The 17118-nt window shown below is 35.8% G+C and overlaps 3 protein-coding genes across 3 annotated transcripts; 2 read left to right on the forward strand and 1 right to left on the reverse strand.

Moving 5' to 3' along the window:
• Positions 1–2387: 2387 nt before the first annotated feature.
• Positions 2388–5382, forward strand: LOC103505618 (acetylcholine receptor subunit beta-like 1). Its single transcript, XM_008469970.2, has 4 exons — positions 2388–2555; positions 4311–4454; positions 5004–5168; positions 5353–5382. The coding sequence occupies exons 1-4, from the start codon at positions 2439–2441 to the stop codon at positions 5380–5382; spliced, it is 456 nt and encodes a 151-aa protein (XP_008468192.2). The 5' UTR covers positions 2388–2438.
• Positions 5383–6681: 1299 nt separating this feature from the next.
• Positions 6682–7477, forward strand: LOC103505612. The gene is made up of 2 exons (XM_008469958.2): positions 6682–6881; positions 7141–7477. The coding sequence occupies exons 1-2, from the start codon at positions 6849–6851 to the stop codon at positions 7432–7434; spliced, it is 327 nt and encodes a 108-aa protein (XP_008468180.1). The 5' UTR covers positions 6682–6848; the 3' UTR covers positions 7435–7477.
• A 5967-nt stretch (positions 7478–13444) lies between these two features.
• Positions 13445–15490, reverse strand: LOC103505619 (acetylcholine receptor subunit beta-like 1). Its single transcript, XM_026820921.1, has 3 exons — positions 15229–15490; positions 14341–14517; positions 13445–13848 (listed from the first exon to the last, which is right to left on the reverse strand). The coding sequence occupies exons 1-3, from the start codon at positions 15448–15450 to the stop codon at positions 13684–13686; spliced, it is 564 nt and encodes a 187-aa protein (XP_026676722.1). The 5' UTR covers positions 15451–15490; the 3' UTR covers positions 13445–13683.
• Between the last annotated feature and the right edge of the window lie 1628 nt (positions 15491–17118).

The raw sequence follows: 17118 nt of genomic DNA on the forward strand, positions 1-17118 counted from the left end.
GCCTAACTAGGCTGGGCAACCTCACTATTCTTCTACTTCAAAGATCATAAACTTAGCCAGCTTTACTGATGTTTTACTCGTCATAGATACATGAACACATCCACCAGTCAGCTTTACTGATATGGCCACATCGTCTTGCATATGATATCACATCGAACCAATGTTTTATTCTGGGCACATTGCAATAATACATGAATACCGCATCATAAAAAACCCGTTCAACACAATCCTATTCACCTCAGTTCCTTGAAAGTTTAAGTAACTCCAAGCTAAACTTCAAGAGTGCTAGCTTCCCGTTAGTTAATTACCAATAATGACTCCGCCATGACCTCCCCTCTCTTCTTCCCCTTCTTAGAACAGAGAACATTTTGTAATAAATCCCACAGGAGTGGGAGCAAGTTCGGATACTTGGAAATTGGCTTTAATTGTCACCGAAGCGAAGCAGCGCATTATCATAGTCATTCATATAAATTAGAGCTCTTCTCCGCCTTGCTTTTACCCAGGGAACTTTCCCTGTACTTTCTAATTCTACATCTCTAATACAAAGACAATAATTTTATTATTATTTGTGTACGTAGTGATATGTACAGTGTACAGGGTTGTCTTAGCAAACTACGAAAGTTTAATTTGGAAGAAAAATACTGAAAATAGAAAATTCTTGTTCTTTTAAATCAAAGAGGAGTGGATTGTCATAAAAGGAAGCATTAATTACCAGGCATGGAAGATGTAGATATCATTCCTTGAATAGCCATACCTACTTCAATAACGATAGTCAGATCTGTAGGTTCTAGGTTAGAGTCCAAGTCCTGTGATAATATTTTGCAATACCCACGTAATAAATTATTAATGAAGGAACTACATTTGTGTCAACCATTCTTGCTTAACACAATTCCTTTCTACTTCAATAACATTTTTTTTCTCCATTTTTAATCTAAAATGAGTTGATATTAGATTTTTTTCTAAATAGGTACCTAGGTATTACCTATATTGTAATTGTGACACTTTACTGTAATTTTGTTGTGACACTTTATTACCAACCCTGTATTTGTTGAGAATAAATTACCAACACACAAATTACTAAACACTTTTAATTAATGTACCAAGGTAGGAAAAGGCATACCTACACACACTTCACCGCCATAACCTATAGTGTTACAAACTGAACAAGAAATATAGAATTACACTCAATTTTAATTTCAACATAAAAAGTAACTTTTTGAACTCAAAATTCAAATTTATGCAAATCCTGCTCTTCCCCCAAGGTGACTTCAAAAGCACACATACACACCCAACTGGAATGCTATGGTTCTGTATCACTTGCACCATACAGGATATAGGGTGGATCAACAGTTTGTACAGTGCCTAATTATTAGCTTGTATTAGGTAGGGAGCACTAGGGACGTATAGCTGCCAACCGTCCCCATTTTTGCAATGCCTTACGATAGGATCACTAAAACTAAAAGAAAAGAAAAAAAAAAATATCATGAGACATGTAACAAAAATGTACCTATCATCTGCCACGCCCATCAACATAAATTCCCTCGCATGTCCCCTCACCAATCTGACCTAACACTGTAAACATCCCATTTTTTCAAGATAATGATCAAATAGCATTATAGCACCGAAATTTCTCCACTATGTAATTAGATGATTAATGAAGTAATTTTTATTAATTAGGAGACAAACTCATTTTCGTGATGACGGGCATGGCATACCTACCTAGTGTTTAGTTGAAAATTGTTTAATTAGGCGAACTGTTAATAGCAGAGACACATACCTTTACGAGCAGACAGTGTAGAGTAGAGTAGACACATAGAAATTAATAGCTAGGTACATCTCTCATTATGAGAGACATGGGCCGTCAGAGAATTCGCTCTTTCTCCACATGAGTGGCATGGCCCACAATGTGTTAAAAGCAAAACCAGATATTTTTTACAGTACATCGAATACAACTTTTCCATTCGACTAACTCTTAACTGGTGAGGTGGGCTCTGAAAGACCCCACGAAAATTGCACAGTCAGCAAATTCAGCACGACTTTATACATTTTGAGAAATAATGGTTGAACTGCTTCGTAAATTAAATTCCAAATCCTCGAGGTAAGAATAAAAACTTGATTGACAACCACAAAAGTTCTATGGGAAACGGTGTCAGAAAACATGAATATAAGAGACTAATATTTTCACCTTTCCGTTGCACAGTCAGCAAATTCAGCACGACTTTATACATTTTGAGAAATAATGGTTGAACTGCTTCGTAAATTAAATTCCAAATCCTCGAGATGAGAATAAGAACTTGATTGACAACCACAAAAGTTCTATGGGAAACGGTGTCAGAAAACATTAATATAAGAGACTAATATTTTCACCTTTCCATTTTCCACAGAGCTCGTGTACAATCGATGTCACGTACTTCCCGTTCGACCAGCAGACGTGCATCATGAAGTTTGGTTCCTGGACGTTCAACGGGGACCAGGTGTCTCTCGCCCTCTACAACGACAAGAACTTTGTCGATCTATCCGACTACTGGAAGTCGGGTACCTGGGACATCATCGAGGTAAGTAATGAGTGCTGGAAAAGCTAAAGGAGCTGAACAACACATTTTTTCAAAAGTAATGTTTGTTCACCTAAAAAAGCTAAGTACTAGCACCTACCCATAGGTAAAATAATTACATCTCCATCTCTTATCAAAATGGTTTCTACATGTGACCAAAGATAGAAATAATGGTACATACATGAGTGATGGTGAGCTAAAGGAACTAAGTGTAATGTTAAAGGAGCTAAGTACAGCTCAGCAGCAGTACATATAGCTCTTTTAATACAATCAGATCTCCCTGCACATAACTCCATTAGGTGGACAATTAACATGTACTTAGCTGCTTTAGGTGGAAAGGACACTTGGACTTAGCTCTTTTCTGATAAAGTAAAATTCAAACCAGGTTAGTACCTGAAAATGAATATAAATAATAATAATAATAGTGCTTATTTATACTGCTCGCATAGGACTGAAAAGTCCCTTAACTCCAGCAGTAGACTACTACTATTACTGTGATCAAATTCTCAAAATAGCTGAACAATTTTTTTTTTCAAAAGTAATGTTTGTTCACCTAAAAAAGCTAAGTACTAGCACCTACCCATAGGTAAAATAATTACATATCCATCTCTTTTCAAAATGGTTTCTACATGTGACTAATGATAGAAATAATGGCACATACATAGGTACAGCTCAGCAGCAGTACATGTAGCTCTTAATACAATCAGATCTCCCTGCACATAGCTCCATTAGGTGGACAATTAACGTATACTTAGCTGCTTTAGGTGGAAAGGACACTTGTACTTAGCTCTTTTCTGATAAAGTAAAATTCAAACCAGGTTAGTACCTGAAAATGAATATAAATAATAATAATAATAGTGCTTATTTATACTGCTCGCATAGGACTGAAAAGTCCCTTAACTCCAGCAGTAGACTACTACTATTACTGTGATCAAATTCTCAAAATAATTATATTGAGGATAAAATTCCATACCTCGGCTGGGATTGAACCCACGCCCTCCTGTTTACCAAGCGAGCGCCTTGACCACTACACAACCGAGGCAGGTGTACGTACTACCTATCATCTGCCACGCCCATCAACATAAATTCCCTCGCATGTCCCCTCACCAATCTGACCTAACACTGTAAACATCCCATTTTTTTTTTTTTCAAGATAATGATCAAATAGCACGTAAATTTCTCCACTATGTAATTACTGATGATTAATGAAGTAATTTTTATTAATTAGGAGACAAACTCATTTTCGTGATGACGGGCATGGCATACCTACCTAGTGTTTAGGTGAAATAAATACCTAGTGTTTAGTTGAAAATTGTTTAATTAGGCAAACTGTTAATATCACAGGCACATACCTTTACGAGTAGACAGTAGACACATAGAAATTAATAGCTAGGTACATCAATTCTCAAATTATATTGAGGATAAAATTCCATACCTCGGCTGGGATTGAACCCACGCCCTCCTGTTTACCAAGCGAGCGCCTTGACCACTACACAACCGAGGCAGGTGAGGTACATCTTTTTTTTTCTCCTCAAAATTTGACCTCCTCTATCAATTCACCCCGGTTTCAGAAAACGTTGCAAGACCATTAAGACGTAACTGAACAATAATGCCAATAGCAAGCCAATAAAACACGGAAAAGTGTTGTGTGTTTGGAAGTAAAGGTTGGAGTAACAAGATTTTTATTATGACTTTTGTTTAAGTAACGAAACATAAAAAAGACTTGAAACTCTTAACTAATTACCATTGATTTTCCAGGTGCCTGCATACTTGAATGTGTACGATGAACATCAGCCTACCGAGACAGACATTACCTTCTACATCATTATCCGACGCAAGACACTCTTCTACACTGTCAACTTGATTCTTCCAACCGTCCTCATTTCGTTCCTCTGTGTCCTGGTTTGTACCATTTCAATATTTAGTACCATTGAAAGTACTAGGAACCACAAAGGTCTCAGTCTTATAGGGTTGCCACTGCGACAGATGTAAAGGGTCTTTCAGAGCCCACCTCACCAGTTAAGGGTTAGTCGAATGGAAAAGTTGCATTCGATTTACTGTAAAAAATATCATTCTGGTTTTGCTTTTAACACATTGTGGGCCATGCCACTCATGTGGAGAAAGAGCGAATTCTCTGACGGCCCATGTCTCTCATAATGAGCGGCAAGTGCACTTTGAAGCATTGTTTCTCAGGATTGAGCCACAGAACAGTGAGTTTTAGGGTAGAAACACAATACCATCATTTCACGCTAGTTCAAAGTTTTCTATAATATTGTAGGTGATTTCATCCAGGACTGCCCCACTACTATCACGTTACGTCACGTGACGTGATAGTAGTGTGGCTGTCCAGCTGTCCTAAACGACATTACCTACAATATTATGGGAAAACTTTGAGCTACATCTTTCGGACTCCTCTAACCATTGTTCTAATCTATCCATTTCTCCTTTCAGGTATTCTACCTGCCAGCCGAGGCGGGGGAGAAGGTGACGCTAGGCATCAGTATTCTCCTGTCACTGGTTGTGTTCCTCCTCTTGGTGTCCAAGATTCTCCCCCCAACATCTCTGGTGCTTCCTCTCATAGCCAAATATTTGCTGTTCACTTTCATTATGAACACGGTGAAATCAGCTTGCCTCCATTATTTCCTTTTATATGAACTGCTTGCGACTGGCAACACTTTTGACATGAACACCTACCAAAAGAACAGTTTGTTGTATTTTTAAAGTTCTGTATAAAATTCCCATCAGATTTCTTGGATTAAAAAATATTTTGATTGTTTCTCTGAACTTCAAGAAATTTCAGATAACCTACGTAACAATTCTGGAATTCTAAATAAGCATTCCCTTCTTTCAGTTAAAATATAATATAAATCTACAATATTTTCTTTCTGTTTCCGACATCATTACTTATGCCTATTATTGTTCTTCTTCTGTAAAACTTTATCATTTCATTATCTGGAATTCAGACACTTATGTTGACACTAAAGCACCTGGGACATTAAGGTTGAACTTTGGTTAAATTTTCTATTACAAAACCTACTTTTGGATGATTAAATTTAAGACTTACCAATCAACAAAAATACTCCGTTCAAACTTAAATCCATTTAAATACAAGCTTCATTCAAACTTGACCATTAGATTCAATAAAATGAACAAAGAGGTGCAACCTTCATCAGGAAATTGAAAAGTTTACTGAAGTACGTGCGAATACATTGGTCAAACACATGAGTTAGATACATACATTACTATCTTTTACATCTAAATGTATTCATACCTAATTACTATTATTATTTAATGATTGTTTGTTTTTAAAAGCTCAATATCTCGTTAGTTTTTTTTTATTAAGTAGGTAGATAGATATTATTGGATCTAACCTAACATACGATTTTGTTTATTTTTGGTTTTATTCTTTATTCATTTAGGTGTTACTTATTTTCTTTTGGCTTTTCTTGTGTATGCTTACTTCCATAAAACTAATTTGGCTTACATCTAAATGTATTCATACCTAATTACTATTATTATTTAATGATTGTTTGTTTTTAAAAGCTCAATATCTCGTTAGTTTTTTTTTTTATTAAGTAGGTAGATAGATATTATTGGATCTAACCTAACATACGATTTTGTTTATTTTGGGTTTTATTCTTTATTCATTTAGGTGTTACTTATTTTCTTTTGGCTTTTCTTGTGTATGCTTACTTCCATAAAACTAATTTGGCAAAAAAAATCCTTGACGAATTTGAACAATGTTTCTGAGAATTACATGCAGAATCGAGGGAGAAAATAAATTCCTAAGAAGTAGGAAAAGTGTTTTGGCAAAGTAAGCAAGAAAGGAGGGAAGTACCCCGCCTCAAGTTAAAGTACCAACATAAAAGTGTAACTTGCATCTTGCATGTAATAGTAATACATGCACGTTTACTAAGTCTTGCAAAACTTGAGATTCCGAAAAGAAAACTCAAAGTTAACTTAGTGGTACCTACCTAGATACCTAGATAGAATGATAGATATGGGCATAACTTTTCTTCGTGGATGGATTTCACAGTTTTGTGGAACTTAGAAGATCATAAACTTTAATAAATTCACGTATACCAAAATCCACAAGTCACAAGGTAAGAAGTTCTTCAAAATAAAATTGGTTGAAATATATGCCCGGTATTCCACACAAATATCTAAATCTGAATTCACTCAGTTAGCACAGACATTATTTACAAATTAACATTCCTCAACACCCCAAAATTAATTCAGTTCAAATTTACATGAATTGCACACTCATCCATAGCGCGACAAAATAATCGATTCAATATGGAAGATCTTATCAACGCAGTGACCGGCGTGGTTCAGCGTATACCAAAATCCACAAGTCACAAGGTAAGAAGTTCTTCAAAATAAAATTGGTTGAAATATATGCCCGGTATTCCACACAAATATCTGAATCTGAATTCACTCAGTTAGCACAGACATTAGTTACAAATTAACATTCCTCAACACCCCAAAATTAATTCAGTTCAAATTTAGATGAACTGCACACTCATCCATACCGCGACAAAATAATCGATTCAATATGGAAGATCTTATCAACGCAGCGACCGGCGTGGTTCAGTCATTTGAACAATTCTCAGTGAACACCTTAGAAAAAGGCATGGATGATCTATCCAAAAAAGCGACCGAATCCGAGGTGCTGAAACAGAAAAAGAAGGAAGAGTTCAACAAAAAGGTAGCCGCGTTCAAAGAAGTGGCCATTAGTCGGTTTTCGGAAATCGACAAGCAAGAGTTGTACAATACGTTTGTCGAAGTTGCGGACAAGGTCAAGAAAAACGACGAACAATCCTACAAGGAAGCTTCGAAAACAATGGATGCCTTCGTGAAGAAATATAAGAAAAGGAAATGAAAATAAATAGTGTGGAAAACGAAAACAAAGCAAACAATAAAGAATATATGGGGAGAAAATAAATTCCTAAGAAGTAGGAAAAGTGTTTTGGCAAAGTAAGCAAGAAAGGAGGGAAGTACCCCGCCTCAAGTTAAATACCTACGTAAAATAAATCTCTAATTTAGATAAAATTACGTTGATATGGTATGTAAAAGTTGACATGTCATGTTAGCTGTGTGTAGCTGAAGAGTTTAATAAAAACACAAAATTTGATCATTCCCAACAAAATTACATCAGGTATTGACCTTTCTAGAATTTCCTAATACGCATATTTTTTACATCTCAACTCTCAACGCATCAAAAGTGGTGTAACTATGCTCCTACATAGGTAATGTTCAAAATTTAGGTATACCGCATCATCTTGGTTCTTCCTTTATTAACCTCTTCAATAGCTTCGTACTATGTATCAACTAAAACTGTCTCAGGTCATAGAAAAATATAATAAAATTGGATTAATCTCGATAGTCATGTAACTAAAACTACCTATTCTTAGTTTCGTATATAAATTTTTCCCCTAAAACGCTCAGAAATAATATCTCATTAGTAAAGACATGTCGCCTGCGCTATAATAATAGAATTTTCTCTAAGCAAAGACGCATTCGACGCGACGTTATAAGTTAGGTACTTGTTAGTTCATTTCGAATTGAATATTTTCTCATATTGAGGCAAATAACTGTAATTTTATGATTTCCATTACCAAACTATTTTTGAGTGTACAAAGATATTAATTTAAATAAAAACAAGATAAATTAAAAAGGATTAATTAATTAGTCTTAAGTATTTTTTACCAGTAATTTACGTAATATTTTTTTTTTTTTTTTTGTAAAAGAGGTAGAAAATGTAACTTGTTATACTCACAGAGGAAATCACGAGACATCAAAGTGAAATAATTCAAGGTACTATCACTAACCTATGTAGGTATACTATGCCAACGTTACCAACTAACCTGTGAAAAAGCTGGAGAGCACGTACATAATTATTGCACCTTCTAAAATGTTCATTTCTGTCGGTATGTTAGCATATTTCCTAATGTAAAAAGTAATATTCTGCCTATTTTACATTATTAAAAATAATTGATTTTACTTTGTTTGTTATTAATATTGAAATTTAAAATTGATAATAAAGTAAGATAATTATTTATTTAACTAAAATGTTATAAATTAAGGATTATTTTATATGTATTAATTAAGAATTAAATTAATTATAATACCTTTACTCTAGTTAAAACATATTCAATAAAAATGAAGACAATGTTTTCAAAGGAAAAGATAAAATTACAAAATTTGTTTGAATAATTATAAAAACTTACCTACTACCATCAAATTTTAAAGCTTGTTTTTAGTTTTGCATTATTTTTGTTATAAAAAAAGTTAGTATCCCATCCCTCCCATTATTTTAAGTTTGCATATTACTTTTTTTCTAAGAGGTTTGACAGAGGGAACTGTAACTGTGCTAGGGTCTTATCGTCCCGAAATCGAAGAGAGAAGGAAGACAGGATAGGAGGAAAGCCAGCCGTTCCGAGAACAAAGATTATCTTTTTTGCTAACTATGGCTTTCACAAAGCCAAACATTTCTATGACTGTTGAGAAAAGAACTATACTTTCTGGTTTCTGGTAGAGGCATGTTCATCAAATTATCCCATTTCAGCTGCCTCTTCAAATGATTTCATTTTGGTTGTGACCAAGTTAGTAATGTATAGTACGTATTCTATACATCGTTGTTTATTTGTTGGATTCTTTCATTATTTATTTCCTTTTAAGTTTATGTTTATTTCTATTTGTCATGGACATATATTTTACCTATTACTTATGTATTTAGGGTTGACACTTGTTTTGAAACACTTCTTTTGTAATTTTGTGATAAAATTGATACCTTCGCCACGAGACGTATGAAATCCTATCCTAAACATACGATATCTCTTTCGAAAATTCAGTAGGTAGGTAACAAGATATCAGATTTTGTTCGTTTGAATAAAAATAAAAGAAAAAGAGAAAATGACCTGCTCTGCTCTGTTAGCTGATTGTATGTATAGTTATTGCTTCATTTACCTAACTTTGAACCTTAAAATTAACTTCATTTTCCCCCACTCTTTTTTCCGTAATTTCTTACTTTCTTTTCTTCCCAAACCATTTGTTTTCTCTCAAAATATAATATGACATAAAATATTTATGTATCTGTGTGTACATTGTATTAAGTTGAGGTCGGTACTTCTAGGTTTCAAATTCTTTATTGTACGAAACATTGTTGTTAATATAAAATAAAACAACTAAAATATTCTAAGTTTTACCTAAAACACATAAAGTTTTAGTGTTTTTTTATGTTTTCTAGGCTCTCATTCCGGGATTTCCAGGACCAACACTTGTGACTCTCGTGAGTTTACCCATTATTGTACGAAACATTGTTGTTAATATAAAATAAAACAACTAAAATATTCTAAGTTTTACCTAAAACACATAAAGTTTTAGTGTTTTCTTTATGTTTTCTAGGCTCTCATTCCGGGATTTCCAAGACCAACACTTGTGACTCTCGTGAGTTTACCCAACATAGGGGAAAATTCTAAAAATCTGCCACGAGGTGAAAGATGACTTGAATCCTTGAATGTACTTAGGAGATATTTCGAGCCAATAAAATTTGTAGAACCACGCAGATCAAATTTGCACAGTCAGCAAATTCAGCACGACTTTATACATTTTGAGAAATAATGGTTGAACAGCTTCGTAAATTAAATTCCAAATCCTCGAGATAAGAATAAGTTTGTTTGTTTGTGTGTGTGTTTGTTCGAACTTTATACCTGGCCATACCGCTCATCCGATTGCTGTGAACTTATTGTTTGCACTCCCGCGAAGGTTATAGGCTATTTTCCGGTTCGTTTTTGTTAAGCTACACCGAGCAAGACCACTAAATAGATGAGTGACATGAACGGCCATGCCTTAGGGATTTCGGCTTGTAATATATAAAATTATAAATAAATAAAATAAGGCTATTTTTCGGTTCGTTTTTGTTAAGCTACACCGAGCAAGACCACTAAATGGATGAGTGACATGAACGGCCATGCCTTAGGGATTTCGGCTTGTAAACTATAAAATTATAAATAAATAAAATAGTCAACTCTGATCTTAGTTTAATAATACCTACCTATCTGTGTGCATTTCGCAATACCTACATGAGACGACTTGCCATGATTTTGCCAAACAAGAATTACCTAATTATTTATTTAATACCTATTTCATCCTGGTAAAATCATAGAGTTCAGACAATCATAATCATCTTTTTCTTTTTTTACTGGGCATACCTCAAAGTAATTATTACCTATAACAATTCCATTGTTTAAAAGGGTTTATTTTCGGGCTAATGAGTAGGTACCTTCGAGTACCTAGATATATCAGGGTATTTTGGACGCACTACCAACTAAGCTAACTAGGCTGGCACCTCACTATTCTTTACTTCAAGATTCATAAACAAACCTTAGCCAGCTTTACTGAATGTTTTTCTCGTCTGGTAAATGAAGCACATCCACCAATGTTTTATGTCTGGCACATTGCATAATCACATGAATTACCCGGCATTCATAAAAAACCCGTTCAACACAATCCTATTCACCTCAGTTCCTTGAAAGTTTAAGTAACTCCAAGCTAAACTTCAAGAGTACTACCTTCCCGTTAGTTAATTACCAATAATGACTCCGCCATGACCTCCCCTCTCTTCTTCCCCTTCTTAGAACAGAGAACATTTTGTAATAAATCCCACAGGAGTGGGAGCAAGTTCGGATACTTGGAAATTGGCTTTAATTGTCACCGAAGCGAAGCAGCGCATTATCATAGTCATTCATATAAATTAGAGCTCTTCTCCGCCTTGCTTTTACCCAGGGAACTTTCCCTGTACTTTCTAATTCTACATCTCTAATACAAAGACAATAATTTTATTATTATTTGTGTACGTAGTGATATGTACAGTGTACAGGGTTGTCTTACATAGAAATTAATAGCTAGGTACATCTTTTTTTTTCTCCTCAAAATTTGACCTCCTCTATCAATTCACCCCGGTTTCAGAAAACGTTGCAAGACCATTAAGACGTAACTGAACAATAATGCCAATAGCAAGCCAATAAAACACGGAAAAGTGTTGTGTGTTTGGAAGTAAAGGTTGGAGTAACAAGATTTTTATTATGACTTTTGTTTAAGTAACGAAACATAAAAAAGACGAAGACGGTGAGGCTATTGAAAGAGTGGAAAAAGGAAAGGAGAGAGGGAAGGATGAATTTGGAACGAAGGGTGGAGGGAGAAAATTCAATAAAAATCATGTGTGTGCCAGTTTTGTACAGAAATAAAACGGACACATAAATCTCTCTTCTGTTCGGATTCCAGGGCTGGTCAGGGCAACGGAGCTGAGTCAAGGATTCTGTATACATGAATAGAAGATAGAGATACAAGAGTACTTGCAGAGATGAAGGAGAGAACAGGGAGACTGAACAAGAGGAAAGAGGAAGAAATACAAGGAGGAAGAAAAAAGAGGAGCGCTCTATTTTTAGAACAATATTATTTTTCTAGTGCTTGTTGTACATTTTTTTCTCCTTCTTGATTTTATTGGTGAGACTTAGTAGACGTGGAAGCTGTATAAATGTCTGCAATGTACTGAAGTGTTCCAAAGTTAAACAACGCAGTGAAATGGACAAGAACGAAGATATCGTAGAAGAGTGGTTACCAAGCAGACATTCTCCGCAGCATAATGGCGACTATGGCTCCTTCAGACTTTGACAGAGGTTGAATTTCAAGTTTATTATGTTTTAATCCTTTCCCTTTTCGTCTAACCCTAGGCACTTGAACGAAAAAGGAGAAAAATCCAGGATATTCTATGGCATTTTCAAGGACGTCTCAGAAGCTCACATGAAGTGAAGGCAGTGTATTTGAAAGGAAATACACTACAAAGTACACTTTCCAACCTTTTATTACTTTCCATGTTCCGTACAGAAATATGACCCTACAGAAAACAGCTTACAGGTAATTTGAAAAGAGGGAAAAAATTAAACCACAAATAATGAATAGAAAGGAAAAGAAAATCTCGCAGTAAATACTCTCTCTTCGTCCCGTAAAATCTAATTGAGTCACCGATTTCCTATAAGTTTATCCTGCGGTAATTGAATATCACCAGATTTCCTGTCTCCTCAGCCTGACTTGACGGAGATAGAGAGGTAAGTATCCTGATTAAAAAGCAACTTTCTATGAGACGTCTTCATTCCTTGAGAGAACTCTACACTGTATCAGTTTAAAACGTCTTGGGCTCGTCTTTTTCAAATTACGGGTGACCTTCTAAATCTAAACTTCCACTTCAAGAACATTAAAGAATTCGGAGGTAGGATTTGTGTACCACTTGTTTTGTGATGTCTTGATTTTCTACCAGTTTGAGAACCCCTGGTTGGCTTGATTCGTTTCATACAGATTTATGAGACCTTGCAACAAATGATCACATTATTACCCGAGGAAGCTTTTGTGAGGAAAATTTGTCGTTAAATTTAAATGACTTGCTGGATGCAAATATTTGCGTTCTATTAGATTATCACTCGTTAAAAATAATTGTTCAAGTTCTATGGAGGATAAAGATAAAGCAATAAGATAATAAAGAAAATATATTATACAAAAGTTGAAAAATAACCCAAATCAAGAATAATAATAAACTGAATATTAAACAAATTAGGTAGGTACATAGGTACTGATTTTCTTTAATTACGATCGAATAAACTATGGGCTGAAAAATTCCCGGAGGGACGGACCCAGCTTGTTATATATTGTATATCTATTTCTGTTATCATTACTTTTCTGGCCAAAAAAGTAAATGGGGAACGATATCTGAACCGAATTTAATAGAAATACGATAAAGGACTTAGGGGTATGTAAAGCCCTTTATCAAACTTTGATTTCTTTTTCTATGGAGATTACACTCTCATCACCGTGATACTTACAGATAGGTATTATCATTTTTTTTTTTCAATACAATATGACCTTAACACGTTGATTCCCAAAAGAAGACAAAAGGATCCTTATTGAATATTGCCCAAGAACTTGATTCAATAGGAGATTAGAACCTAAAAGTCCATTATCTTACAAAATTTGGCACTCGGTGACGAAAAATTAAAACCAAATCCACTGAGACTTACAAGTGAGAAATTCATGATATTTCAAAAGTTCCGAGGTATTTTTTTTTCTCCTGTCTTTCTTATTTTCCACGGTATATTTCTATGATTCGATCTTGATCGACGTACTCGAATATGTGAGGAGCGTCCATCAGGATACCAAGAGTACCCGCGGTGGTAACAATGAAAAATATGTACAGTTGAAGACGATCTATTACCATGGCGACGTACTTCCAGTCTTCGCGGATCTGCAGGGTCAAAACAAAATGGAAAATTAATGCTAGTAAAAAGAAGGTAGAATTTCCACCTCAAAAGGTGTGTCCAAACATAGTCGACCGGACTTCGATCGACTATGTGTGAACACACCTATAGAACTTCCATTAACCTGACGAAATAGTTCGATGTACCTAGATACCTAATGGAAATACATGGCAGGTACATTCTATGCAATAATCACTGTAAAATAGTATTGACTTTTTTTTGATTGGTGAATGAAGTACTCGGACAAAAACAGTCCAAACAATGATGTACCAGGGGGGAGGGAGGTGGATGCTCCAAATTTTCGGAGCCTGGCCAAGAATTAAGGAGAAAATTTGAGCTCGCTAAATACGGCCCTGCTCACTCCAACTAAAATTACCTGAATATATACTGATCTTACCTGAATATACTGATCTTATCTGAATATACTGATCTTACCTGAATATACTGATCTTACCTGAATATACTCGTACTGATCTTACCTGAATATACTGATCTTCGCTTCTCAGATGTTCCGCGATAAACTCGACAGCTTCTGTCGCTTTGGACGCCTCAGGCGACAACAGTAGCGAGTCTGAACTTTCGCTCTCTCGTCGCTCTGTGCTCGCCTTGCGATTGATTTTGCAGTTGGGATGATGCAAGTCGGACAATTCCATCACCTGAAAATAAGAAAATATTAGAATGGATCAATATTGATTAGCCAGCGATAGAACGGTGTTCAAAACACGTTGTGCTAGTATCAAAGTTGTTGTGCTAGTATCAAAGTATGAGTATCACTAAGTAAGTAATGTTGCGCTTGGTTAGTATTCGGAAAGGTAACCAAATGTGAAACAGCGAAAAAGCGTGCTGCTGGATTTTCCCGGCCTCAAGGTTAAACTCTCGCCTTGCGATTGATTTTGCAGTTGGGATGATGCAAGTCGGACAATTCCATCACCTGAAAATAAGAAAATATTAGAATGGATCAATGTTGATTAGCCAGCAATAGAACGGTGTTCAAAACACGTTGTGCTAGTATCAAAGTTGTTGCACTAGTATCAAAGTATGAGTATCACTAAGTAAGTAATGTTGCCTTTGGTTAGTATTCGGAAAGGTAACCAAATGGGAAACAGCGAAAAAGCGTGCTGCTGGATTTTTCCGGCTTCAAGGTTAAACTCCCGTTGTGACTGATCGTGAGACGACCTTAATTTTTCCAAAATGAAGTGCGACGTATCAAGCATGCCGGGTGGCGCGCGATCGTCAAGAGTTCGAAGCGCCACCCGGCCCATATTAACACGAAATAGACTTTCATGGTTTTTCGGCATTTTCAACTCAACTTTTCTCGCACTTCCCTTCAATATTTTTTTACAAAAACTCTGAAAGGAACAACTCACCTCCATCTTGCTCTTGCTCGGAGCAGAGGGCGTAATGTGGCGCGGCAGTTCAGCGGGAGACCCGTAGGATGGATGGGGAGGTACGCTCATCCCGGGCATTTCCATCATCCACCGCAGTCGCGTCTTCTTGGGGCGTTTCATGAGCAACACGATTGGAAGATAGTGGAGAAACATGCCTCGGATCCAAGGTGGCATTCTGTTGAAGGAAATAGGGTTTGACATCACTATTCCTTTTAATAAATTTATTCAATTTAGACATCCTTTGTACATATTATTTACTTAAGTTATGTTTACCTTCGGGTCTGGTCGGGAACTCCGAGTCGTGAACGTTTGTAAACAATGCGCGCTTAGTGTAACATTACCTTAAGAACAACTAACTTCGTTCATGTCACTCATCTATTTAGTGGTCTTGCTCGGTGTAGCTTAACAAAAACGAACCGGAAAATAGCCTATAACCTTCGCGGGAGTGCAAACAATAAGTTCACAGCAATCGGATGAGCGGTATGGCCAGGTATAAAGTTCGAACAAACACACACACAAACAAACAAATATTCATTTTTATATATTGTATATCTATTTCTGTTATCATTACTTTTCTGGCCAAAAAAGTAAATGGGGAACGATATCTGAACTGAATTTAATAGAAATACGATAAAGTACTTAGGGGTATGTAAAGCCCTTTATCAAACTTTGCTTTCTTTTTCTATGGAGATTACACTCTCATCACCGACGCACTACCAACTAAGCTAACTAGGCTGGCACCTCACTATTCTTTACTTCAAGATTCATAAACAAACCTTAGCCAGCTTTACTGAAACTTCTTGTCTGGTAAATGAAGCACATCCACCAATGTTGTATGTCTGGCATATTGCATAATCACATGAATTACCCGGCATTCATAAAAAAAACCCGTTCAACACAATCCTATTCACCTCAGTTCCTTGAAAGTTTAAGTAACTCCAAGCTAAACTTCAAGAGTGCTAGCTTCCCGTTAGTTAATTACCAATAATGACTCCGCCATGACCTCCCCTCTCTTCTTCCCCTTCTTAGAACAGAGAACATTTTGTAATAAATCCCACAGGAGTGGGAGCAAGTTCGGATACTTGGAAATTGGCTTTAATTGTCACCGAAGCGAAGCAGCGCATTATCATAGTCATTCATATAAATTAGAGCTCTTCTCCGCCTTGCTTTTACCCAGGGAACTTTCCCTGTACTTTCTAATTCTACATCTCTAATATAAAGACAATAATTTTATTATTATTTGTGTACGTAGTGGTATGTACAGTGTACAGGGTTGTCCAGGCAAACTACGAAAGTTTAATTTGGAAGAAAAATACTGAAAATAGAAAATTCTTGTTCTTTTAAATCAAAGAGGAGTGGATTGTTATAAAAGGAAGCAGTAATTACCAGGCATGGAAGATGTAGATATTATCCCTTGAATAGCCATACCTACTTCAATAACGATAGTCAGATCTGCTCCTCCCTTGGAGAAAAAAAGGGAAAAAAGAGAGAATTTAAAAACAGGAGACGAGGGACGAAAAGGGAATTTTAACGGGAACGATAGAGGAGGGAAGGGAAGAGCTGGGAAAAAGGGAAAGAAGGGAAAACCTAATAGGAGATCAGTATATTGTATTTCAACACAATGATTGTGAGAAGTAAACATAGCTCTATCTTTGCTTGAAAACCTAATAGGAGATCAGTATATTGTATTTCAACACAATGATTGTGAGAAGTAAACATAGCTCTATCTTTGCTTCTTCTTCTTCTACCCCTCTCTATCTCTCCCTTTTCTCTATCTATTCCGAGAAGTAAACTGTTCTGGAATAGGTAAGTGCTGGATTTATTATTATTAGTAAGATCATTGATTTCTTTGAGTTTTTATTGACATTA

Source organism: Diaphorina citri, unplaced genomic scaffold (genome assembly GCF_000475195.1).
Source record: "Diaphorina citri unplaced genomic scaffold, Diaci psyllid genome assembly version 1.1 scaffold185, whole genome shotgun sequence".
NCBI lineage: Eukaryota > Metazoa > Arthropoda > Insecta > Hemiptera > Psyllidae > Diaphorina > Diaphorina citri.